General features: G+C 49.7%; 1 protein-coding gene across 2 annotated transcripts in view; it reads left to right on the forward strand.

Moving 5' to 3' along the window:
- PLXNA1 (plexin A1) overlaps positions 1-17505 on the forward strand; it is a 115581-nt gene extending 98076 nt beyond the window's left edge. For both annotated transcript variants that reach the window (XM_077184814.1, XM_077184815.1), the window contains exons 24-32: positions 811-957; positions 1766-1925; positions 2480-2583; positions 3017-3113; positions 3758-3948; positions 4624-4793; positions 6459-6671; positions 9645-9795; positions 13212-17505. In XM_077184814.1, coding sequence (XP_077040929.1) covers positions 811-957; positions 1766-1925; positions 2480-2583; positions 3017-3113; positions 3758-3948; positions 4624-4793; positions 6459-6671; positions 9645-9795; positions 13212-13307 — 1329 coding nt within the window. In that variant the 3' untranslated portion in view covers positions 13308-17505. The remainder of the gene's footprint in view (positions 1-810; positions 958-1765; positions 1926-2479; positions 2584-3016; positions 3114-3757; positions 3949-4623; positions 4794-6458; positions 6672-9644; positions 9796-13211) is intronic.
- Positions 17506-25385: the final 7880 nt, after the last annotated feature.

Here is a 25385-nt window from a genome sequence, read left to right on the forward strand (position 1 = left end):
TGTCTGGTCCAGTTTCCCTTTCCCTTCCTCACATGTATGAGATAGATGCTGATGTGACTCTGTCTGGTAGCTAAAGCTGGCTCTGAGTACAAGGCCTTGGCAGTGGAGATGTGTAGGTGGCAAATGGTTTAACTGCAGGAAACCTCATTGCCTGGTCCCCTCCATCACCTGGAGACTCAGGGTAGGGTTGTCTGTGGGTTGCTCCCGTGCTTTTCCTTTGGGTCCCCCTTTTCCAGTGGGTCTGGCTGGCTGTACCCAGCTGTCATTTGGAGAAACCTCCTTTGACCTTCTCTCATGTGAGACTGGGCTCCTGACAGGTGTCAGAAGTGCATTGTGATGTCTGGGCAGGAGCCCCCAGACTGTCCCACTGCAGTGCGTCTTTTCCAGTCCTCAGGTGCTTCTCTTGTCTGGAGCAGCTCAAAAGACAGGCTGTATCCCATACTCAAGGTCCTCAGATTCAATCTGCTCTTCAGTAGACCTGAAATGACCATTTTTAGCTAATCTTTGGCTTGCAGAATGAGCAGAATTCACCCAGAAGTGTCTGGAAGCCCTGGGTATCTGAGGTTGATATACAAACAACTTCCAGTGGGTTTGGAAGGAGAGAGCGAGTTCACAGAATGAATTTTACCATGGACCTTGCTCCTTGCAGTTTTGAGCAAGGGATGAAGACTTTTTATAATGCCATGTGTGGGGATTGATGGTGCAGGGCCACAGAAGACTTCTGACATGGTGGTGGTTCTTGAAAGGCAAAGCTGGTGCCTGGCACCTTCTAACTCCTCTCTCTCATGTCCTCATCGCCCTGTGCCACAGGAATGTGCTGGGGAGCCACTCTTCATGCTCTACTGTGCCATCAAGCAGCAGATGGAGAAGGGACCCATTGATGCCATCACAGGAGAGGCTCGCTACTCCCTCAGTGAGGACAAGCTCATCCGGCAGCAGATTGACTACAAAATGCTGGTTAGTGCAAGCAGAAGCCTCAGTGGTACTGGTGCTTGCCAGGACTGCCAGGTCCTATTTAACAAGATCTTGGAAGCACACAAAATACTTGTAGAGACAGTTTTGTCTGTTGTTCTCTCCAGCATTCCTGGGGTGCCTCTCACCCTGTCTGAGTGGGGCCCATCTCAGACAAGGTCAGAAACAGGGCCTTTCCTTGGTAAGGTTTGATCTTGCCATGGGCCCAAGGAATCCAAACATGAACTGAATCCTGCTCCATATCTTTCCAAGCAAACCCCTGGCAATGGCAGGTTTGGGTGAGAGATGCTGTTGAGTTTGTGCCATATGGAGCTCATGTTTGGTGGGGATCAAAGTTAGAGCTTTGAGGTTACTGCAGAGATGGAGAGATACTTCTCCTCTCTCTTCTGAGCCATGTCCTCTGTCCAGCTAAATGATAAGCCAGACCCTTCCCCTGGCTGAGCCTGCAGCTGGTTCTTCACCTGCAGCTCAGTCTCCACAGGGATGGTTTGGGAGGGGAGTGGAGTGTGCCTGGGCATTGCTTGTTCTCAACAGGCTTTGGTGCACTGGGCATGTTTGCTGGCCCAGGATTCCTTCACTGACACTGCATTTCCCTTCTGGGAATTGGAGGTTTGAGAGTGGCAGGGAGAGGTGGGGAAAGGGAAGCAGGAATGTGCCATGTGGCTACAACTCCACAGCAGCTCAGGAGGTGAGAAGGCACAGCCTGTAGACAGCTGTAGCCTTGTGTCTTTGGACCTGCCTTTGCAGTCAGTGTCTCACAGCCTCTCACTCGACCCTTTCTGACCCTGTGCAGACCCTCAACTGTGTGAACCCTGAGAATGAGAATGCCCCAGAGATCCCTGTCAAGGTGCTGAACTGCGACACCATCACGCAGGTGAAGGAGAAGCTGCTGGACGCTGTCTACAAGGGTGTGCCCTATTCCCAGAGACCCAAAGCTGGAGACATGGACCTGGGTAAGAGAGAGCCCAAGCACTTCCCTGGGAGGAACAGGGATTTGGCTAAGAGCAGAAGTGCCAATAAATCTGTGCAGGGCAGGAAAATCAACAGATCCTACAGAAGCACTTTTGTGCTTGTTCAGTCCACTTTTCCCATGCTGGTGGCATTGACTGTGTGTGGGGAGCCTGACATGAGAGTGTGGATCCTGCCAGTGGAGGAGGTGGAGAGGAGAGCCCCCTTTAGTCTTCTGGGGTCTGAATTGCAGGCTTGAGGTGTCTTGAGACACCTCCAAGGAGGCCAGCAATACTTGAGAGCAGTGTTAATAGTCCTGTTCTTAAAGGTGGGACAGGGGAGTGGAGAGTAGCGAAGGTAACAGTCACCAGGGTCAAACTGGTGCTGTCTTTCCCTGAGTACTTGAATTTGTCCAACACATTGATAGCCATCAGCCCTGGGCCTCAGAGAGGGGTGGGAGCTCTCTTAAGCTGATGCCTTGGGCCTGTGCTCTACCCTTGCCTTATCTTTGTACTCCTGTTATCCACTAACCACGAGCCCTTTTCCCTCACGGGGACAGAGTGGCGGCAGGGCAGGATGGCCCGCATCATACTGCAGGATGAAGATGTCACCACAAAGATTGACAATGACTGGAAGAGGCTGAACACCCTGGCCCACTACCAGGTAAGGCTGTCCATGATGTAGAACATGGAGCAGTCACCAGCTGCTTTGAGCTTGAGCATCTTTTCTCCCTCCTCAGCTTGGTCAGGGCCTGGGCTCAGCTCTCCAGGGCCATGGCCAGGAGGTCTGCACTCACTTTCCTGCCTCCACCTCATGTTTGTGCTCCTTTTAAATGGGGTGTTTCCAGGGTTCATAGAGGCTGTTTCCCACTCTGACCTTACTCTGCCATTTTCATGCTGACCTTCCTGGTGTGTTCCTGTTCTTCCCCTTCCCCCAGCTGTCACAGAGATATGTCAGGCTCCTTTGCTGGAGATGATGTCCCTGAGGTGGTGGCAGTGTCACTGCATCCCTCTGGGGCTGGTTTCTCCCTGTGCTGGGGCTGTTCCCCCTGTGCCTCTCTGGTGTGGCAGCCTGCTCAGCCCATTCCTGCCTGCAGGTGACAGATGGCTCCTCGGTAGCTCTGGTGCCCAAGCAGAACTCAGCATACAACATCTCCAACTCCTCCACCTTCACCAAGTCCCTCAGCAGATATGGTGAGTGCACATGGGCATCCTCCTCTGGGCTGGCTGGGGAGGTGGCACTGGGCTGGGCATGTGGACCAAGGCACAGGACAAGTGACTATAACTCATGTGAAAAAATCCTCCAGACTCCCAGCCCTCATGCACAATTCTGCTACTTATTCTAGTGTTGGAGAGGGAGCAGGTGCCCTCAGAGCCATCTTTCTTTGCAGTGTGTTGGGCTCAGGGGAAAAAGGCAAATGTTAGATGGCTGCTGTTAAGGGATCCTTTCCCTTTTATTCCCCTGAAATCTAATTAAAATAAGCACAGAGGCACTTAGCACTTAAAAGAGCAGAGTTGAAAACACCCACGAATGTACTGGCAGGTGTACTTCAGCCTTGGTTTGGAAGGGAATAGTGTGATCAGGAAGCATCTGTGATCCTGGCACTTGTGTGCTGGGAGCAGGACAGGCTCTGCAGAATTCCTTCCATGGCTGTCCTGGCCCCTGTACATCAGCCAGGCTTGCGTGTGGCCCAGCAGGCTGTGAGGAGGTCACAGCAGAGCTCCCAGTTCATGGTGGCTGCAGATGCTGAATCCCAAAGCTCCTGTGGAGGGAAGGGGGATATGGGGCTGGTGGTGAGGCAGGGGTGGCAGGGTGGGAGCATGCCCTGTGCTTGCAGAGAGCATGCTGAGGACAGCCAGCAGCCCTGACAGCCTGCGCTCACGGACCCCCATGATCACCCCCGACCTGGAGAGCGGCACAAAGCTCTGGCACCTGGTGAAAAACCACGACCACATGGACCAGCGGGAGGGCGACCGCGGCAGCAAGATGGTGTCTGAGATCTACCTGACCCGTCTGCTGGCCACCAAGGTATGGCCCAGAGGCCCAGAGCTGGTGCCTGGCTTTGGAAATCTGGGTGGGGATGGGTAGTGATTTGGGTTGTCCAAAAGTGGTAAACACTGCTCTTTTGTTAGCCTCCTGCTCTAGCACAGGAAGAAGTCCTCACCTGGTCTCTTTTCTGAGCTGGAGGTGAAGGGTTTGTGTGTTGAAACCATCAGTGAATATTCCCTGAGTGGATTTTCCCGTTCGCTCTTTGCACCTTTTGGTGTTTTTACTATTCCCTGTATCCTTGAGCAGCTGCTGGTCTGCAAAGCAGAGATGCCCTGGCATAGGTGCCTCTTTGGTGTTTGGGGTAAAACTGCATAACTGGTGATGTGGGAAGGGTGATTACCCCAGGCATTTGGCACTGCAGCATGTTCCACTTCCCTCAGCACATACAACACTTTTTTGTTTTGTATGGTGTTTTTCTTGATATACTTTTAGCATGCCAGATCATACAATGAAGGACATACCTCATCACTGCAGTGTCTGTTTCCCAGTATAAACCACTGAAAACCAGCAGGGTTACACAGACTGTACTGTGCTGCTTTTTCAGGTGTAGGAATAGAAGTTAAATTGGCTTAGAGGCGGACCATTAGTTAAAGACCCACCTCTCTGCTGACCCAGGGTGTTGCTGAGCAGCCCTTTTCTCTTTCTCCTCCCCAGGGCACCCTGCAGAAATTTGTGGATGACCTGTTTGAGACCATCTTTAGCACAGCTCACCGTGGGAGTGCACTGCCCCTCGCCATCAAATACATGTTTGATTTCCTGGATGAACAAGCTGATAAGCATCAGATCAATGATTATGATGTCAGGCACACCTGGAAGAGTAACTGGTAATGGAGAAGGACAGTGGGCTGGGGGGTGGGCTAACAACATCACAGCTTCCAAGCCCTCCCGCAGGGAGGAGAAATATGAACCTGGAAATGATCCAGGACAAGAGAGGCCCATATCTCTGTATTTAGGGTGTGGGTAAATCCCTTGCATGCCTTCCTTAGCAGAAAAAATCCCAGGAATGCAGTTCTCCCTCAGCCCTTCCCCAGATCCCAAGCATCACGCTCCCCCTGATGGCTGCAGTCAGTGGCTCAGGGCTCTGTTCCCATCTCACCTTGGCCTCTCCATCCTCCGGGCTCCTCCAGGGATGCCAGCCCCAATTCTCATCTCTGCTGTCCTGAAGGTGTTTCCACACTCTTGCTGTCACTCAGCTGTGCCCAAATTTGTCAGCAGAGCTCTGTGTGCACATCCTCCCTGCCCTTGCCTGCAGAGCCAGCCCCTGCTCTGCTGATTGCTGGCTGAATGCTGGGGCGGGGCAGCCTGTGACACTCCTGGGTGCTGTGCTGGGGCTTCTGCAGGTGTTGGCTCCTCAGCCCCCTTTGGCATTTTTCATTTCTGCTGCCTCACTGATTTCATCTCTCTGATTTTACTGTGACTGGAGACGGGTACGTATGTTCCCCGTGTCTGGCATTTGTTAAATGGCAGCCAAATCGCTTTTGTGTAGTTCAGTAACTGTTTGCAATTAGCAGGGCAGGAAAAGAAACATTTTTAAATGGAGATGTGAGAGCGTGGAAGTGCTTGGAACTGATTTATAACTCAGCTTCCTATATTAAAAGAAGGAGTGAAAGGCAAGGGAGGAAAAAAGCCCCACTCTACAGGGGCTGGGCACGCAGGCTCTTGCATACTAATGCCTGTGCTTATCTCTGGGCGCTAATTCGACATGTGGAGCTAATTTCTCCAGGCCATTCCCTTCACAAATGAAATATGTACATGCACCCAGTACCCTCATTAGGAAAGTCCTGGGGAACAAAGTGTGTTTTCTTTAAGATAAAAGCATTCACTGGATGTAGGTGCTGGGGGATGACAGAGTGAGGAGGATTTCTGATGGGGGAGGCTCTGAGGTGCTCCTAGGAGAGGAGAGGGCCAGCAGGATTGGGAAGGGGAGCCATGGAGGGTGGCATGTGTGTGTCAGTTTGCAGCAAACAACCCAGTCGATGGCTCGCCAGGAGACCTGCTGTCTCTACAGCTGAGAGCTTTATTTCCAGCATCTGAGACCACCTAAATTTTCCTCTGGTGTTAAATGTGCTAATGAGTCCCTTGAGGAGTCCAGCTAACTCCCTCCTCTGCCACGGGAGATGTGTGAAATGCCACACAGTGCCTTCAAAAGGATTATTAATGTAGGATAAAGAGACCATGTCTGGTTTGACCCACGGGCTCTCCAGTGAGAGTGGATCCTTGGAGAAACCACAGATCTGCACTGCCCTGGTTTGCCTTTGGGGATGTTGGCAGTGCTGAGGAATTTCTTCATGGAGAACTGCAGCCTTGTTGGGGTGGGCAGGGGGGAGTGGCCATTTACCCAGGGTGTTTGCATCCCTGGAATGCTGGGAAAAGCAACCTGCCCAATTCTGGGTCATGGGAAGCTCCTCCACAACTGGAGGTGCATGTATATGCCAGCTGCCCTGCAGGGTGTGGTTCAGGTGCTGACTCCTATTTCCTTCATCCCTCAGTCTACCTCTACGTTTTTGGGTGAATGTGATTAAAAACCCCCAGTTTGTGTTCGACATTCACAAGAACAGTATTACTGATGCCTGCCTATCCGTGGTGGCTCAGACATTCATGGACTCCTGCTCAACTTCTGAGCACAAGCTAGGAAAGGACTCTCCCTCCAACAAACTACTGTATGCCAAGGACATCCCCAACTACAAGAGCTGGGTAGAAAGGTGAGTAGACTTGGCAATAGCTCCTTGCTTCTCCTGGGGGACCTGCAGTGGATGCTCATGGATGTGGGGATGTGGGTTGTTGGGAGGGCTCCTCTTGGTAGCTGACTGGAGCAGGACTGTACTAATGCTCACACAAGGTGGTCCTCTTGTTTGGGGGATGATGCTTTCTCATGATTGTCTCCTAAAATGAGTTTGCAATGGTTGTTTTAAAGAGCCGTTTATGACTTGCTTAAGGGGTGCTAAAAGCAACCTCCACTATTAGGTTGTCTGATGTTTTCTGTTGTAAAAACTTGGTCTGTACTAGGGAATTACTAACACCTCGCTTGATTGCTTTTGAAGAGCGGTGAGAACTCAGCCTTGGACTAGAGAAGTGCTTTTTTTTGTATCACAACAATACATGCAGGTTTTGCTGAAATGCTTGAAAATTATCATTTCCCAGTGCTCAGGCTGCAGTCTCTGTGCTGAGGAGCAGGGAAGGGAGCAGGTCCCCTGACATCTTCCAACATCTTCCACCTTCCCTGTTAGCTGAGGAGAGATGTCCCTCTGTCCTGCTGAATTAATGTAGTGTTAAGGGTTCAGGGTTTGAATGAGACTGTTTGCAAATTGATGCACTCAGGCATAATGCCGTGTTTAGCTTTATCCTTTTGGGAGAGAAACCTAGGAGATGTCCTCCAAAGCCCTCCAAACAGAGCTACGGTTAAAATGTTGCCATCTTGTGAAGTGGAACTTCTTGAAACTTAAAAAATGGAAGATTTCAGGTTGCTGTTGCAACTTTTCCTTGGTGATGATGTGCTGGGCTAAAGATGATTCTTTTTTCTTAACTGAGGGCCCTTTTTCAGCATCTTGACCAAATACAGAATGAACTAAATGAAGGATGACCGGACAACAGTAAATGTCATATTTTCTTGTTTACAAGGGTGGAACTTTGTAGCCTAAATCATCCTTGGGTACTGTTTGTACACAGATATTTTTGTTGCACCTTGGCATGCTTGCTGTTTCACAGGCAAGTACAAAGACAAGTGTCTTCCCTCGAGGAAGGAAGGGCTTGGATCAGAAGGAAAGGTGCCCCTGAAATATGATGCCTGAGTTGAGAGATGAGCTGCATTGTAATAGGAGGAAGTTCTTTGCATGGGGCTTTGGAGTGGGGTCCCATAGGAACATCACAAGCTTCATAAGGTGAATTTCTCTGACCTTGCCATCTCTATGACAAAAATATTCAGCTCTGTGTGTGTGCCTGGAAGAAAAAAGGTATACAACCATTTCAGAGTTAACCATTGGTCTAGACATTCTGCATCCCTGGGGGAGGAGGTGGGAGATCTCAGTGGTGACAGATGTTCCTGCCACTGCTTACCTCCAGTATGGTCCCAGAGGCAGATGAGCAGGGGGCAGAGATGTCCTGTGCAGAGATGTCCTGTGCAGTGACTGTGTCTACTACTGGTCCTCTGCTGCAGGAATTTATGGCATAATCAGCATTTCTGGCTTTTGGCTGTTATAGTCAGAAAGCTTTGCAGAGGAGGGATGGGAGTGGTGTGGGGGTGGCTGAGTGGGACTGCCAGTCCCAACAGCAGGTCTGTCTGCTGCTGTGGCTCAGGCACCAGCTGAAAAAAGGGCATCCTGCCAGTATGAGGCAGGAATAGCACAGCGAAGGGCTTAGGAAGAGGGAAACCTTCAGAAACCCAAGGGGACTACTGCTGGGGTCATAGGTGTCCTCTGGAAATGGATGGTGTGACTGGAATCTTGGTCCATGTGAGCCATGCACATTGTATTGAAAAATGATGGTTTCTTCCCATCTTGTATGTCATGATAACACCTGGAGCGTGAAACTGCTGCTTTAGGAAATGTCACTCTGGGATGTGAGATTTCTCTGAGGGTGTAGGAGATGCCTGGCTTAGTCACAGGTCCTCACCTCAGACCACTGCTCTCCTGGCAGCATCCAGAAATTCTCTTGCATCATTTTCTGGGTATGAATGAGCGTCTTTGTGAAAACTGCCCAAGTAGTTTATCACTAGTTGAGTTCAGTGCAGTGGGATGGAGTGGATCCTCATATTCATCTTCTCAAGTGGTCTTGCTGCCATCTGCTCCTATCCAAGTGCTTCAGCAGTGTTCCATCTCAGCGTTCAGCTGAGTGGTGCTAATCACTGTACCAGAAACTTTACCAAGTGGGGAGTCATGAGGAGCAAAGCAAACCTGAGAGAGGCTGGCACTCTTTATTTCCAGGTGGAAATGCTGGTAATACTGCTCCTTGGTAGCAGCCAGAGCTTGTTTGCTATTGGTGGGGTTTCTTTTAAAATGAGGCTTGTGGACACAACCCTGGCTTCCAAAAAGTCCTCAGCAGCCAGTCCACTGGTGTGTCTGCTTGGTGTAACTCTCCTGCTGTTGGGATGGTGCAGCTTTGTCCTCTCAAGGTTGTGATCAACATCCTGTTGGATATTCTGTTTTTCCACTACCACAGCACGTGTATTGCTGCAGGGGCAGGATGTCACCTTGTCATGTGTTCACAACCTAAGTATTTAACTGAATGCAAAGGGCCATTGTTGGCTTTAGGGACATGGTGACCTTAGGAGAGTAGTAGCAAAACCTTGTGTGCTACTGCAGGTGTGGAGGGTCCTGGTGCATGTAGTTTGGTGGAAAAACATGCCAATGGGATGGGAAGGACAAAAAATGTGTAGGTTAGGAGAGGGTGGAAAATCCCTTAGAGCAAGATTGCTTGGCTTCTCAGCAAGGTGAGCAGAACTGGACTGAGCTGGGTGCTGCTCCATCAGGAGCACATTCTTAACTGTGTTGACTGCTCTGTGGGGTGCTCAGAGACCTCTTAGTGAGCAGTGTTAAAATGAGTGAATGTATCTCACTGCTTGGAGGAAAGGTGCTCTTCACTTGCCTTTCCAGTGGCTGTTCTCTGTGACCATTGTGGTGGGGACCTGTCCCTTCCTGCCTGTCCCTGTTTCTGACCCACCCCTCTGTTCCTCCCTGCAGATATTATGCAGATATAGCTAAAATGCCAGCGATCAGTGACCAGGACATGAGCGCGTACCTGGCGGAGCAGTCACGGTTACACCTGAGCCAGTTCAACAGCATGAGTGCCCTGCACGAGATCTACTCCTACATCACCAAGTACAAGGATGAGGTAAGATGTAGTGAGGCACAATCAGGTCTCAGCTGCCACTTGAGTCCTTTTGTCCTTGTTTCTGCAGTCCCCTGCTTTTTCCTATAGAAAAACGCTCCATGAAATGTGGAATAGTAACATATTCCACATCTGTGCTTGGGCTGCTGGAGAAAGAAAGGTTTGGGAGGCATGAAGCCAGGAGCTGGAGTGGGCAGTGCTCACTCATTCCTCATATTTTCTGCAGTGAGTAATGTGGGAAACACCTATTTTTCTACACATTTGACACATGAGCTCCACGAGGCTGCAGAGTTCCCAGCATTATCTCAGCGTGCTTCCCCTATCCACTGCCACCAATCCTGCACCATGGTGGTACCAGTGCTGTGGAACTGTACAGGTGGTGTTTGGCTCCTCTCCCCAGGGATCTTAGAGGATGTGGTGGTCTCTCCAGTGCTTGTTTTGTGAATGTCAGTAAGGATGGTTAAGAACTCCTCTGTTGTAATTGATACAAATTAATTTCTCAAAACTCTGCTCAAATCCGCAGCCTACGTCTTATTAAAGCAATAAAATATGTAACTACAGTAAAATATAGGTCTATACACATAGCAGGATAGTACAGATTTTATTGTCCCAATAAAGGAGTTGATGACTATATTTGAATGGTGGCTAATTTAAGTGACAGAGTGCCAGAACATCTTCCCACTCAGAGCCAGGAGAGGAAATGGGGTGCCTGTTGTTCCATGCAGCAATCCAAAGAGGCTTCTCCCAGTGCTTCTTTGACGTGTGAATTTAGGGGGGCAAAAGCAAGTTGTAGCAGACCTGGTTCCTGGGTTTAAGGTCAGGTCTGGGATCATGATGGCCAATATCCTATGGAACTCAGTGCTTTACAGGAGGGAAGAGGAGATCCTGGTTCTTGTGAAGATGCTGTGTGGTGGTCACCATGCAGCTGGTGGCCATGTACTGATGACCATGCTGCTGGGACCTCTATGCCAGTCCTTAGATGATTTTGGATATCACATCCCTGAGGCCCCTGTTGCTCTGGAAAAAGGATTGGCCATGAAGGGCTTTTTAGGGTTTTACAGTTTGTACACAGTTCTGTGGCTACCATGAGAGTGAAAGTGGAGTAGTCCAGAAGATCTAGATTTGCTGTGGTCCAGCTATCATCCTTGAGCCATCATCCAGTGCTCACTTCCTCCTGGCTAAAAATCCCACAATCCTTAAATAAATCCTCCAAGCCCTGGGTGAGAGCATGGAAGGGACCATGTGAGATGAACCCATGGCACTAATGAGCTGCTCTTTAGGGGCACAGGTCCTCTTCTTGCCTGCCAACAGCAGCCTGACATCTGTTGAGTGTCTTGCTGTTGCCTGCTCTCTGAGCATCACAAGTGTGTTCACAGCTCTCAGGAACTTCTTTTATTATTTGTAATGGGATTAATAAATCGCAGCTGTTCCCTTTGTTTGTTTTCATCATTAAGCACAATTATATGCAGCCCGATTGCACCCTCTTTGATGCAAAATGGGAGAGAATAATTTTTCCTGTTGTTCAGTGCAATAATATGCTGTCATTGGCTGTGAATGAAAATCATAATTAATTTTCATTTGGGTACTTGCATCTTGGTAATCAGTGGTCCTGGCTCCTTACAGCAGGTGACAAACCTGGATGTCTCTACACTCAGCACAGGTTTCCTTTGACTGCATTGTTTCCATAAGGCTGAGATAAGAGAGGAGTAAATAAATGCATGGGCAGTTTGGGAATCATTTGGCACCTCAGCATTCCAGGATACACCTCTGTCTGGTTGGGAGAGGCAGAGGAGGCAGGTAGGGGGAATAGGCTTCCCTTCACTTCTCTGACCAATCTCATTTGGTTCCAGCTCAGGCACCTTTCAGGCATGTGGGGTTTTGATTTCTGTGTGTCACTACAGGTATTTTACTCTGTGTGTATAATGAGGGCTGAGAGCATCTGTGGAGATGGATGGGGGGGAGTGTTCCCAGTAGCAGGTTTGTGGCAGAATCTATGAGTTCTTCCCAGTCCAGCTGCTGCCCTGGGATGTTGCTGCCAGAGGAGGTAAATCAGATGTGTTCAGCTGATGCTGGTGATATTCCCCCTCCTCAGGAGCTGACACCAGTGCCCAGATGTAGCTTTCCCTTCTCTTTTTGGGGGAGACTCCTGATCAGGCATCTCTTGCTGCCCCAGGAGACAGAGGCCAGCCTGGTCCTGCCCCAAAATAGCCTGGGGGAGACCCAGTCTCCTGGTGGTCAGAGGCTGGTTGTGGCAGTGTGGTGGATGCTCCTCAGCGTGCTCTGTCTGCCTCTCAACAACTCGTCAGCGCTGCAGCAGCTCTTAATCAAAGGGAGCTGATTCCCCATTAAGAAGTTACCTGTAGGGCTCCTGATGGACTTTGCCTGCCTCCTAGTAAGTCTATTAATTATACAACAGTTGGTTTCCAATTATGCAGCCAATGAAATGGTTAATCAAGTCCCCTTTGACGGATGCCTTGATATATAATTGCAAAAAATTTGCTCTCTCAACTAGCTCACCCGAGGAGATGAGATTTCTGTCAGGTTTGTTTTTTTAAATCAGCTTTTCTGCTCTGCTGGCATGATGTTACTGAGACGAGACTCCTGGCTGCTGGGAGGGCAATTGCCCCTTTGTTTTACATTTTGTTACTCCCTTTTCCCTACTCTGAGTCTCATTCTCTATGCTAGTCCTTCCCCAGCCCTGGGGGCATGGTCACATCTAGCCCAGGGCAGGGGACTGTCCCTCCAGCCTGCAGTCTATCATCCTTATCAGCAGCTTGTTTAGAGAAAGGATTTCAAGGGAGGAGAGTCATTCTCAGGTGTCTGTGGGTGCACCCCTTGAACAGGACTGGGGGCTCCCAGGCTTTGCTGGTGCATCTGTCTGATGTCTCCTTCCATCACCCCACTGTCCCCCAGTTGGGATGAAATGAGACAGGTTTTAACACTGGTGGCAGCTGAAGCCTTGTGGATTTGGTGTTTTTGTGCATGTGGAACCAGTTCATGGTTTGATTGTGGTCTCTGAAACACAACCCCTGCTTCCCTGAGGCGTTACAGGATTGTTGGAGTCACAGACATGGTGGGAAGGTGTCATTGGCTTGGATTTGGGGTTCACAAACAAACAAACAAACAAACGTGTTTGTGTTTTCTTCATTTCCCCATTGCAAGTTGGCTCCTCATTAGTGTCAGGCAGGTCCCTGGTGTCACTGCAGACCCTTTGGGAGTCCCAGTGGGCTCGATTTGTGGATGCACCACTCACAGTGGCGTCTTTCACCTTGCACTTCCTCTGGCCCTGTTGGGGTACAAGAGCACTTCCCGTGGGGCCACATCCCCATGTCCTGATGCCATCAAAGAGTCAGAGTGCCACAAGGAGCCGCTTTGGGTAGGAGGGCACCTCCTCACTGTCTCCTTCCGTCTCTCCCCAGATTTTAGCTGCGTTGGAGAAGGATGAGCAGGCCCGGAGGCAGCGACTGCGGAGCAAGCTGGAGCAGGCGATCGACACAATGGCCTTAAGCAGCTGAGAAGGCGGCGGCAGCGCCAGCGTCCGGCAGCGGGGCGGCAGGACGGACGGACAGATGGACGGATGGACAGAGGGAGGGAGGGAGGAAGGACCGGCCAGCGGCAGCCGCGGGCACAAGACTTTGGGGCTGGGACCGGCCGGGCCCGCGGGAGCTCCCCACGGACACCCAGAGAAACCTCGCGCTTAGCGAACAAACCACAAACCCCGAGGGCAGCAGCAGCAGCAGCGTCCACGGAACTCCCTGACCCACAGACAAAGCCCCAGCCCCACGGCAGGCAGCAGGGACCTTGCAGAGAGGCCACGCGGGTGGAGGAGAAGGGGCTGGCCTGCCCCACGGACCTGCTGGGCACCCCTGGCCCGGGCAGAGCCCCTGAGCCCGCACGGAAGGAGGGTCGGGACCGCGGGGCTTCCTAGGAAGGCGTTTGGATGTTGTTGTTACTTTGGTGAAGGGAGGGTGGGTGGGCTCCTATTTTTACTGTACTTGACTTGCTCTCCCTTCCTTCCCCCCAGCTGTCCACCCCCTCTCCTCCTCCTCCTCTCTCTTTTTCTGTCTCTGCCCCCTTCTCTCTCTCTCTCTGGCCTTCTGCCACTAGTGTTAACTGCTATATTTGCACAATTTACACGAGACAAACAAAATTTTTAATTTAAAGGGAAAAAAATTATAACAAAAAATGGGAGGGGAAAAAAATATTCCGAATTTTTTGCAACAAACTAACAAAAAACGATTTTAAGAGATAAGCTAAAGGACTGATGCTGGGGAGATTTGGGGTTGGGGCTTTAGGGGTGGGCAGGAAAGGGAGCTTTGATATTTCTAAAATATGTCCTGTGCCATGTTTTATTTGAATGTTGTTTAGTGCGAAAAAAAAATTGAAGAAAAAAAAGTTGGGAGTTTTGTTAGCTGGATAGATGCTGTTATTTTAATGCTGCTGAGTGGTTCTGGAGGTCAAAATCAGAGAGGAAGGGAGATCCCAAGGCTGGTTTTTCTTTTTCTGGGTGATTGCTGAGGGATGGTTGGTGTTTTGTTGAGCTTGTCCTTGTTTTCCCGGTTCGGTGGCCATGGGGTGGTCTGGGCAGTGCTGCCTGCTCCTGCCTGTCCTGGGATGATGTGGGGTGGAGGATGGCTGTGGGGCCTTGGGGGCTGTCAGGAGGGTTGATGGAGAGCCAGCCTGGCTTTTTGTGTCAGATTCTTTGGCACTGGAGCCGCCTTAACAAAGCCCCTTTACGTTTATTTTTGACCATCATCTTTTTGTGCTGATGCAGGGGAAGAGACCAGATCCCCAGTGAAGGGGGAGGCAGCTCCTCTGCACTCCTGACTGGGATCCCCCTGGCAAACCCCACTGGGTTCCCAGCCCATGCAGGGACTGGGGTTCTGGGTGCCATGGGGATGTCACCTGCTCTTTCACCTGGGGAGCCCAAACGTGTGCAGGACCTTCCACCCAAGACTGACCTTTCTTTCTCTGTCTTTTCCTTCTTTCTCCCCCTTTCTCTCCTTGCTGTCACCCTGTCTCCCCTCCGCTGCCTCTGCCCTGAAGGGGCTTCGCTGGGGACCTGAGGTCTCTCCCTCAGCTTCCCCCTTGGAAATGTCAGTTCCTTGTGGGTTTGTGCTTTCCAGAGATGAAAAGGTGCTGAATGCTGCCCTGAAGGGCAGCAGGTGACCAAAAACTTCCAAAAAAAAAGAGCAAAACCCTTTCCTTTTCTGTACTGAGAGCTCCTGTCACTGCCCAGGCCACAGCACATGGGGCCACACTCTGCCAGGAGCGGATGGCTGTCAAAATCCAAGTGGAGAGAAGCCCAGCTGATTTCTGTCCATTCCCTTAAATTGCAAGTTAAGGGCGGGGAGAGGGAGAAATAATGAAGTTTTTAATTAAAAAAAATAATAAAAGTGTGTATATATATATATGTGGTTACAATCTAATTCTCATGCCCCAGTGGGGTGCTGTATAGTTAACTGAAGGAGAATTGAACCAATATAAAAATGAGATGAATTTACACAGCCAGTTAAAACAAAACAAACAACCACTGCAAAAAAAAATTAAAAAAAAATTAAAAAAGGATACCAAATGGTGTGGAAGGAACTTCCAAGCCTTTCTCACCATGCAGAACAACCGTTTGAAGCCTGCACATCTCTCATTATGTTGTAATTTTGTTTGGTTTTGTTTTGTTTTAATAAGGAGGGAAAGGAGAGAAGATGCTGATTAAAAAAAAGAAAAGAAAAAAAAAAAAGATGACAAAAGAATCCAACCACAACAGCAAAACTGTTTGAAAAAGAATTTATAGTTGTTTCCCAAACCTACGAACCCTGAGCTGTCGCTGGATTTCTGAGAGCTGTGGGCTGTTGCATGACTGTGCTAGATTTTAGTCTGAGTTGATCTTTTTAAGAAACAGAAGAAAAAAACCCATAAAACAAAGAAACTGCGAGTATTGAATATTAGAGGTTTGTTTAGACCTGTTACCTTTTTTTTTTTTTAATTTGAAATTATTTTGCCACTTTCTCGTCCAAAAGAAAAAAAGAAAAGAAACAGCAAAAAGAAAGACTTTAGAGGTTCACATCTCAAATGTGGTACTTGGAGAGCCTTAAAGGACAGCTGTGTGCCCTGTGCTGGGGCCACTGCTGGCTGCCAGCATCTCTCTGGGTGCTCTGGTGGGACAGAACCCTCTGGGGTCCCTTTGTAGGATTCACTGCTGCTGTGGTGGGGTGGAGGGGTGCCTGCAGTTCCCTTTGGTGCAAAACTTCTTCCTTGTGGCGTTGCTGGCTGCCTGGTGCTGGTGGAGGTCCTGGAAATGGCGCGGAGGATGGTGGCAATGCATCGGTGATCGCTGCGGTGTGATGGAAGGGGAGCGATGCCTTTGGGGTCTCTGTCCAGGACTGGAGAGGGTTCTGCCTGTTGCACTGGTAAGAGTGTCTTGGGGAGCTTTGGTTGCTGTTGGGGCAGCCAAGCACATGGGTTTTGTGGTGGTTGAGAGGGGATGGAGATGTGTTTCTAAGAACACCTCCCTGAAAATTTCCTTTTTGACACAGAGGGCTGGAAGCACTGTTAATTGCTGAGGTCTATTAGCCTGTAGCTTTCCCATCACCAGTGCTGTGGGTGTCCCTCAGCCAGCCTGGAGGGACAGATGAGTTTTTTGACCATGGTGGGTCTGAGATGGATTTGGGCAGCAGAGAGGCTCCTGGGGGGGTTCATGCTGGGCAGGCTGGCAGTGCCATGGTGTGGTTCTGCTTTCTGGGCTCCCCTTGTGCTGTGACCTGACTTCCAGCCCCCTGGTGATGCTGACTGCCTGTGATCCTTGGGATGAGTTCCCATTGGCTTCCTCCTGGAGAGCTTTGGGGTGTCTGTGGTTTGCTCAGCTGAAGGGTGCCCCAGCAGCTCCTCACTGCTCGGGAGTCCCCTTGCTGCCCCTAACAGGGAGGGTGCTGGTCAGTGGGGTGGGCACTGCAGTGCTGCCCGCAGCCTCTGGTGCTTCTTGGTGCTACCTTTGCCTTTCGCATGATGCCCAGCGTCCTTAATTGTGCCAGGCAGCTGCCCACCCTCCCTTGACCAGCCTGGTGGGGTCAGAACTGGCCCTGTCAGACCCTGCCTCGAAAGGGGAAAAGGTGTGGAGAAGCTGGGAAGCATCCACAAGACCCCTCTTCCTGCCCATGCCCCAGAATGGGGTGAGATGGAGAAGCACCCCTTGTTGTGAGCCTGCATTTCCAGAGGCAGCTGCACCGTGCAGGTTGATCCCCCACCACTGCAAGCAAAGGGGTCCCTCCCTGCTCTTATTGCCTTTTCCTTCAGTTTGGGGTTAAAACATGTGCAGTCCTGCCTGGCAGTGTCCCCCCTAGCAGGAGCCCCATGTCACACCCAGCCTGGGGACAGGGAGCAGGGGGATAGGTGGGGACCCTGCAGGCTCACCTGCTCCCGACCAAAGCGCACAACAAGCTGTCCTTTAAGGAAGCAGGGGAAACCCAAGGTGGGCCCGGAAAGAGGCAGAGAATTCTGGTAGTTTTAGAAAATTAAATGGGGAAAAAAAAGAATCACACTCTGGAGTCCTGATTCCCTTTCTGTGATTGTTTCAGACTTGAAGCAACAGGCCAGCGTGGCTGGTCAAGCGCCCTTTGATCGTGTAAATATCCTGCTATTTCCTATTTTAATGTTCTTCAGATTTAGTACTTGTAAATAAACACATGCATCAAGGAGAGATTAAACATTTTTGCTAAAGCTGGTGTTTTGCCTGTGTTTTTGGGGGTGATGTGGGTGCGTGGAGCAGGCAGCTTTGGGAGCAGTGGGTAAAACTGTGGCTGTGCTGGGGGGATGTGGTGCAAAATAGCATCACAATGTGCCAGCAATGCAGTGCATGTGTGGCTGTGGGGTTCCTGAGGTGTGGTTGTTAACACCCACCAAAGGAGCTGCAGATGCTCATCAGCCCCTTTCCTGGGTGGCTCATGTTAAATTGTTTTAAACCATTTGATTTTACTCATCACCTTTCAAACTGCTCAGAGCTGCTGGTCAGACGCACAGGAGCTGAGCCTGCCACGCTGCAAACACAGAGAGGTAGATACCTGCCTGACTCTTCTGCCACTCATTGGGGTCCATGGGAACCAACCAGGGCTAGGGCAGCTTCACTTCTACCCCTTGGACCTCCTGGCCCTTCCTCTCATGGGACATAACAGGGTGACAGCACAAGTGCTTGGGAGGAAGTGCACGATGCTGAGATAATGCTGCAGTTGTGTCTCTGCAGGCTCTGCATGCCACAGGGGCATCTTCTTTTCCAGCTCCTGATCCTGGTCTTTAAAGCTGTGTCACCCTGTAACTCTGGGTACCTCCAAAGTGCACTGTAGTCTCTGCAGGGTCCCAGAGTGAAGCACCAGGAGAGGAAGCCCAGGGCAGCAGCCGATCACCTCAGCACCCTCCTCCCAGGGGGACCTTCCCCAGTGAGCTCGGTGGCTGTGGCAGGTGTGGGGAGACATTCCTAGAGAGGAGGGCGTGAATCCCTGGAGTGTGGGGTCAGCAGGAGCCCAGCACACACACCAAAGTCACACAAATTAGGCTGCTTTTTTTGTTTTTTATTTTTCCTTAGCTTTTTCCTGCTCTGGGGCCAGTCTTCTGAGAGATTGGGCTGGCAGGGCTGATGTACTGTGGATGCTGAATACATATTTTCTCTGCATTTAGTGTGTGTATAAACTGGATGTTTTTCATGTTTTCTCTTGCAGTTTTTCTATTCTCCAGCAAGAACATCATCGGCAGGTATTAAACATCCACTATTTTTGCCATAGCATCAATAAAACAAAGATTGTTTTGATCTTGCTTTCCTATCTTTAAAAAATAAAGTTTTCTTTTACCAGCCTTTCAAATGCTTAAGAAAATCACATTTTAACTAAATTTTGATCAGGTTTCTGGGAGGATTTAATTGAGGGTAGCAGGAAAAAGACCCTCATCTTCCCCAGTTTTTTTCTGCACCAAACACCATCCTCATGGCCACATGGGAGCAGGTGGCAGCTGAGCATCAAACAGGTGAGCACTGTGGTGGGTACAGAAACTGTATTTAAATAAATTGTCAGTCCAACATATAAAGCAGCTTTCATTGCTTTTTTCAAGGCGTGGAGATGAGGGTGTCTCCCTGAAGAGACCTTGCTGCACCTTGGTGCTTTTCTCTGAGCCCTTTGCAAGCAGGATTTTTAAAATCCTGCTTGTTCTATTATTTTACCAGGGAACAAAAACTTGTAAACCTCCTGGTTGACCTAATAAATAAATAAATGAATAAATAAATAAATAAATATCTAGTATTTCACCATCACCAGGGTGTTCTTCAATACAAATTGCACCAGTTTTCCCAAGGAGTAAGAGCTTCTGGCAGGAAGCCAGGGCCTCCAACGACAGCTACAAATGTCTTTGTTTGCCTCCTCTGTCCTGGAGCAGAGCTAACCAGAAAAAGATTATCATGGCCTGCAAATGATTGTGTAATCCACAAATGCACTTTATTTGATTAAATGATAAGATGAGAACCTCCCAGCAATAACATACACCGCTGCCGCCTGGGACGGTGCTAATCCAGCAAACCTGCAGCAGCCTCCTGTGGCTGGAGCTGGCTGGGTTTGGAGGTGGAGGCAGCCCTTCCTGTGGCCTCCCTGGCTGACCTGGGCCTCTTGGAAATCCCCCTGCCATCATCTCATCCAAACCAGGGCTCCAGGTGAGTGGCACATCCCAGGGCACCTGTGTGGGGTCTGAAGGTCTCATCTTGGGCTCTTTGCACAAAAACCTCTCACCAGCATTGTGGTTTTGTACTTTCCCTGGGCCCCTCCTTGTCCTCCTGCCCTGGGAGATGATGCTGCCCTGCCTTTGGGTCTCTGTATAATCCTTTACTTGTCTTACACATGCAGTGAGGGCCAGGACATGCAGATGGTGGCTCTGCTCCTGCAGAACTGCATGCTCAGGGCCACGTGTCACCTCAGCTGTGGTGGGCGTGGGACATGGGGACCCACAGCCTGCAGGCAGGGACACTCATCTCCCTAGGCACAGTCAGGGACAGCCACATGCTGGTGGTGCCAGGGTCAGTTGTCAGTAAAGCTTCTCCTGCCTTTCATGAGTTTTGCTCCAGAAAGAAATGAGTGCTTGGCTTGTTCAACACCTCTTTGACCTGTCCTTGATGTTCCCCAGTGTGTGTTTGCTTCTGGTGTCACCACTGCTGTGCTCAGAAACCCAGAGTCATTAAAAATTACTATAGATTCATCCTCTTCTTCAAGTTTAATCTAAATGTCACCAGAAATATCTCCCTTGCCCACCATCCCCAAATTCCAGCAGTGGCCACCTGCCCCTTCCCTTCCTCTCCTGCACCATCACCCTGAGCAGTCCTGGTCCTTATGCTGCTGCCCCATGGCCCAGAGACCCACAAATGAAGGGAGCAATTAGCTGGGCTAATTGGGCTGTCCCTCATTGCCCCCTGAGCTCTGTAATCCTGCAGGACAGGGATCTGCCACATCTTCAGGGGAATATGGGCAGGTCCTCAAGCAGCCACTTTCCATGGGAGAAAAGCTTTACTTCTCACACATTATATACATATATATATATATATATATATATATATATATATATATATATAAAATCCATAGTCTATAATCCAAATGTATATATAAAATTGATAACTATGAATAGAACAGAATATAAATTAAAACCCAGCTGGAGCATTAACATGGGTTGCAAGTGCCAGGCCATGTGCTGTCTTCAGACATTGCACAGGAAAGGCCAGAGCAGCATCATGTGACCCTGCAAGTTGAAGGATACGACGGGGGGTTTCTTCCCCCTCAGAGGTGATGATTAAGTTTCTTCTGAGCTGCAAGAAAGAGGAAAAAAAAAAAAAGAAAATCCATAAATTTTGAAGGCAGTAAGGGCTGAGCAGAGCAGCAACCCCTTTCTCTCCCTGCCTGGACTAATGAAAATCACAGCCATGCTGGGAGGCAACTGGTTTATGTTTGTTCTTTGCTTTAAATGTAGTGGTAAAAAGCCCACAGTTTTGGGCACGGATGGGAGGTGGGATCATTAGGAGGTGGCAGGCGATGGCTGATACACATTAATGTGCCATGAGCAGAGCACCACTGCGTGGGGTTTTTTTTAACTGAGGCAAATTATTGCTTCAGGAAAAAGACTGTCTCCCCTGGTGGAATTAGAGCTGGGGGAAGGGGGAAAATTGATTTGTCTCAAGTTTTATTGCACCAGATTGACAGCTCAGGCTCAGCAATCTGCCCCCCTGCAGAGCCATGGGGCAGAGGGCAGGTGACATGGCTCTGGGCACTGCCAGCTGCCCCTTTCCAGAGGATCCCCCTCTAAAGGGGGTGGCAGTGGGTGCAGTGACCAGTCTGGAGACCATGACCACTGGGAATCTTGGCTGTGACCGTCAGTAACAATTTTTCCATAGAGTGAAGTCAGCTGAGAAACATTGCTGCAGGCATCTTGCTTGTTTCTGTGCTCCTCAATGGTTTGGTGGTTCACCACCCCATTTCTGGCACAGGTGGCCTGCAAGGTCACACTAGGCTGGCAAACCCTGTGTGTGGGGGAGCTGCACTTCCCTGGGTGCTTTTGAGGTGGTGACTGATGTGACCCTGCATGTGCTATTTCTGGGGGCTCTTCCCAGCAGTAACCCTGTTGCAATGGGCTTCAATGGGCCTTTCCCTCCCTCTGCTGGAAAAAAGCAGATATGTCCAGTGTCCATCCTTGGGACCTGGATGGCAGCCAGGGGCATCTCCTGTCCCCTTGCTCCAGGTGCAGTCCCTCAGCAGCTGGTGACTCTAGCAAGGTGTCTGCTGGTGAGGGATGGGAGCTGGATGGGTATTTCAATGGTCACCTCTCCCATTTCACAGGGGATAACAATGCACACTGTAAAATAAGCCAATAGCTCACAGACCACCCAGATGAGTCCCTGTGGGGAAACTGAGGCATGAGGGCAGAGCTGCTTGGCCCAAGGTCGTACAGAAGGTTGCAGTGGGGAAGGAACCACTCACAATCAACACTGAAATCCCCAGGACATGTGCTTTGATTATGGTCCCAGATGCCTGGGTTACTTTGGCTGTCACACTATCCTGAGCTGGAGTTTTATTTCTTCCTCAAACTGTTTTTTTTTCCGTTTTTTATGAACGAAATTCTCCCTTCCCAGCTCCTATTCTCTCAGGGGCTCTTCCACTCAGCAGTAGCCCAATTTCCTTTTATAGCTCGTACAATGACTGTCCTAATTACAATTAAAACCGGGAACACTCTAATCAAATCTTTTACTATTCTAGACAAATTCAGAAAATGAGTAAAATTAGTGACACATGGCGCAAAAAAAAAAAGGAAGAAAAAAAATGTCCGTGAGCCAGTGCTAACACAGAGAGAGTTAAAGGGGGCAGCGGGATTTCTGCTCTCATCTGCAGTAATTGGTGATGGGAGGAGGCACTGTCACCACTGGGGAGCAGGACTTGAGCATCCCTGGGGGTTCCTCCATCCTGCTGACCCTGTGCTAGCTGGACCCACTGGTCTGAATAATCCCCCCCAGGAGTTACCATGGAAACAAAGCCTTTTGATGGTGAAAACCTTCAGCATCAAGAGTTAATCAGACCCTAAATGAAAACGGGGTTAAAGGCAGAGCAGGGATGTGTGAACAGTGGAGTCGCTGGGGCAGAAGAAAGGCAGAGAGTGGAGAGTAAATAATAAGCAAGGAAGAGGGGTCTGATGTCTTCTTGAGCTCCAGATGATGGCCAGAGGGGTTTAAATGTGATGGGAAATCACAGGGGTAAATTAATAGGCTGGATAATTATTTTTAATTTTCTGAAGGGCTGGTTGTATGATTTTACCACCCTGCACCAGCTCCCAGATCTGGGTGCTGATTTAGCAGGGGAAACTCCCCATGCTGTGAAGTGGAAGGTTGGGCACGTGTCCCGCCTGGTGGAAAGGTGGCCCTCAGCTGGTGCCCTGTCAAGGGACAGGGCTTCAGGCCAAAATGGGGCTTGCTGGAGTGGAAGGACTGCATGTGCAGTGGGCTGGCTCAACATGTGTTATCAGTTTGGGTATCTGAGCATGCTACTCCAGAATTGCCAGCTAGAAATACATGATGTAGAGAGGTGGGCTCCCTTGTGTTTGTGTTAGGGAGGAGACAGAGAGAAGGATTTATGGGTACATTTCTTGGATTAATGCTCCAGGATCACGTAAGTGTTGGAGAGGTAGGATGGAGGCAGAGCCAAAAAGTTCAGCCCTTTCTGTTGTTTGCTGCTCATTTGGGGTTACAGATCCTCTCTGAGTGATCACTGCTGGCTGTCTCTTTCCAGTTTGCAAGGGATGGATGAAGGGCAGGGACGAAACTGAGAAAGCAAAACTTGGAGCACAGTTCCTACCAAACGATGAAAATAGTACAGTCAGGGCAAGGATGTTTTTTCTGCTAGAGGGAGGAGGTGTTTGTAGTTAATCCCAGTACTACATTGTTACAGTGGCCAGGATTTGTGAGGTCCCTTTGAATGGAAGGGAGAAGGACAGGACACCATTGTGGAGAGGAACCTGTGTTCATTTTTAATATCAGGATGTATGGGAAGTCAATACTGGTTGGGAGTTAGTGTTACACTCAGGGATGGAGTTAAAAAGAAAGATCTTTGGTGTGGAGAACTGGGTAGAGCAGAAGAACTCCCAGAGAGCCAGGGCTGTTGGTGTGGCTGTGTTTCATGTTGCCTGGCATCCCAATTTTCATGTGATTTGGTATCATGCAAGACCTCATGTTGGACCTGCCCAGTGCATCAGTGCTCTCCTCATCCTAAGCTGTGGTGTGGCATTTCCCTAACTCCTTTTCCAGGAATAACTGTATGTTTGCACTCATCAATGGCAATGTGCAACAGCACTTCCTTCACTCAGCAGGTTTTTCCTTCCTTGTTGCAGTATAATCAATCTCCTTTCTACTGGTCCTGCTCAGCAGAGAGGTGGAGACCAGATTGCTCACAGATGCTGTTTTTGGAAGGACATCTAACTCCAGGTCTCAGTTATCTCCAACTTTCCCCTGCACTCTTTAGTTTTTGGAGATGTCTGAAGTTTCAGCAGTGAGGGAAATAGTCTTGGACAAAATGGGAGATCAAGCACCTTTATGCCTTATTTAGAGTTTATCAGCTTTCCATCCTAACCATGCAGTCTCACAGCTGGATGTGCCCCGAGGCCTCCCAGGATGGAGGGGCACCTTAGAGCCAGGGGTTTGCTTACAGTACATGAACAAGGAGCTGGTTGATCTCCTCACTCCTTCCCTTTACTCTCCTTCTTTATTACTTTGTCACTGTACTTTCAAGTATAACACTTAAATTTTATAGGTCTGAAGCATGAGATTATTCTGTTTTCTTTATAGGCCCAGTTTGATAAATCCATTGGAAGCCCGTGCTGTGGTAATTGAAATGCACTGCCTGGGGAGGAGGGAATTTCTGCACTGGCTTCAGCCTTCACTTCTGACTGCTCTGGCTCTCTGCGTGGGCAGGACCCAGCAAAACCTGATGGGATTCACAGGGCCTGGGGGCCCAGGTGGGTCTGGATGAGATGGAGCTGGGAAAGCTGCTGGAACAGAGCTCTGTGAAAATGTTAATTCCATGTTCCTCCTTTTGTTCTGATCTTTCTGACCCATCCAAGCCCCAAGGGCTGTTGAACTGTTGGGGCCCAAATTGAAATGACAAATTACACAGAAAGCAAAAGGATGGCCAGGAGCTCAGTGTGGCTGCCACTAGGATGTTTTACATGCCTTCAGGAGCAGCATTTGATAATTCACCCCTGCCCGCATGGAACACACAGCAGATAAATTTCTCAGCTGCCTCCAAATGATCAGAGGCTGAAAGAAGGTTCTGGGGGCAGAAAAAACCTCTTTGAAGGGGTTTGACACCTTTCTACTGGAAGGGATGAGTGTGGGAGACTCTCACCTTTGCCATGGTAGTAGGAGAAGACTGTGTCTTGAGGAAAGTTTTGGTGGGTCTGAGGCAGGAGGAGGGTTTGGACATGAATTTCTGGTTCACAAGGCTTCTGGGAGCCACTCAGTTTCTCTCTCACACCCCATTCCACCTTCATTTGGGGGGGATTTGAACCAAAGCTTTGAGCTTTATGTTTATTAGAGGACAATATATCACGGTGTCTGTGACAAGGGGGACCTGGTGCAGTGAGCCAGGTCCCTGAGCTGTTCCCAGCCTCATGTTACAGCTGTCCTTGATGTCCAGCTCTTCACTTGAAGTTTGTTAATTGATCTTGGTTCCTGGCATTAGATGAATCTACGTGTGGCAGACCAGGTTTCTTCCAGCATTAACTCTCAGAGGAGCAGCATTCCCCAAAAGCACATGGTCTGAAAGCTGACATCAGTTTTCCCATTTAAAGAAAGGCTCTCTCCTCAGGGATCAGTACTATGATGCAGCAATGCCTGGGGCTCCAGGGAAAGCTGTGGAAACACCACAAGTGCAGGGACCTCTGGGTCAGGCTCCCGAGGGTACTGTGGTGAGAGGCTGCTGTGCTGAGTGTTGGATTGAGGTCTTCAATCCGAATGTTGTTTGAAATTTCCTCTCACTGTTCAACAAAAAAAATGTCAGTGTTGTACTGAAAGCAACATCGATCCTGTGTGACACCAAATA

This window comes from Agelaius phoeniceus, chromosome 11 (assembly GCF_051311805.1).
Source record: "Agelaius phoeniceus isolate bAgePho1 chromosome 11, bAgePho1.hap1, whole genome shotgun sequence".
NCBI classification, from domain to species: Eukaryota; Metazoa; Chordata; class Aves; order Passeriformes; family Icteridae; genus Agelaius; species Agelaius phoeniceus.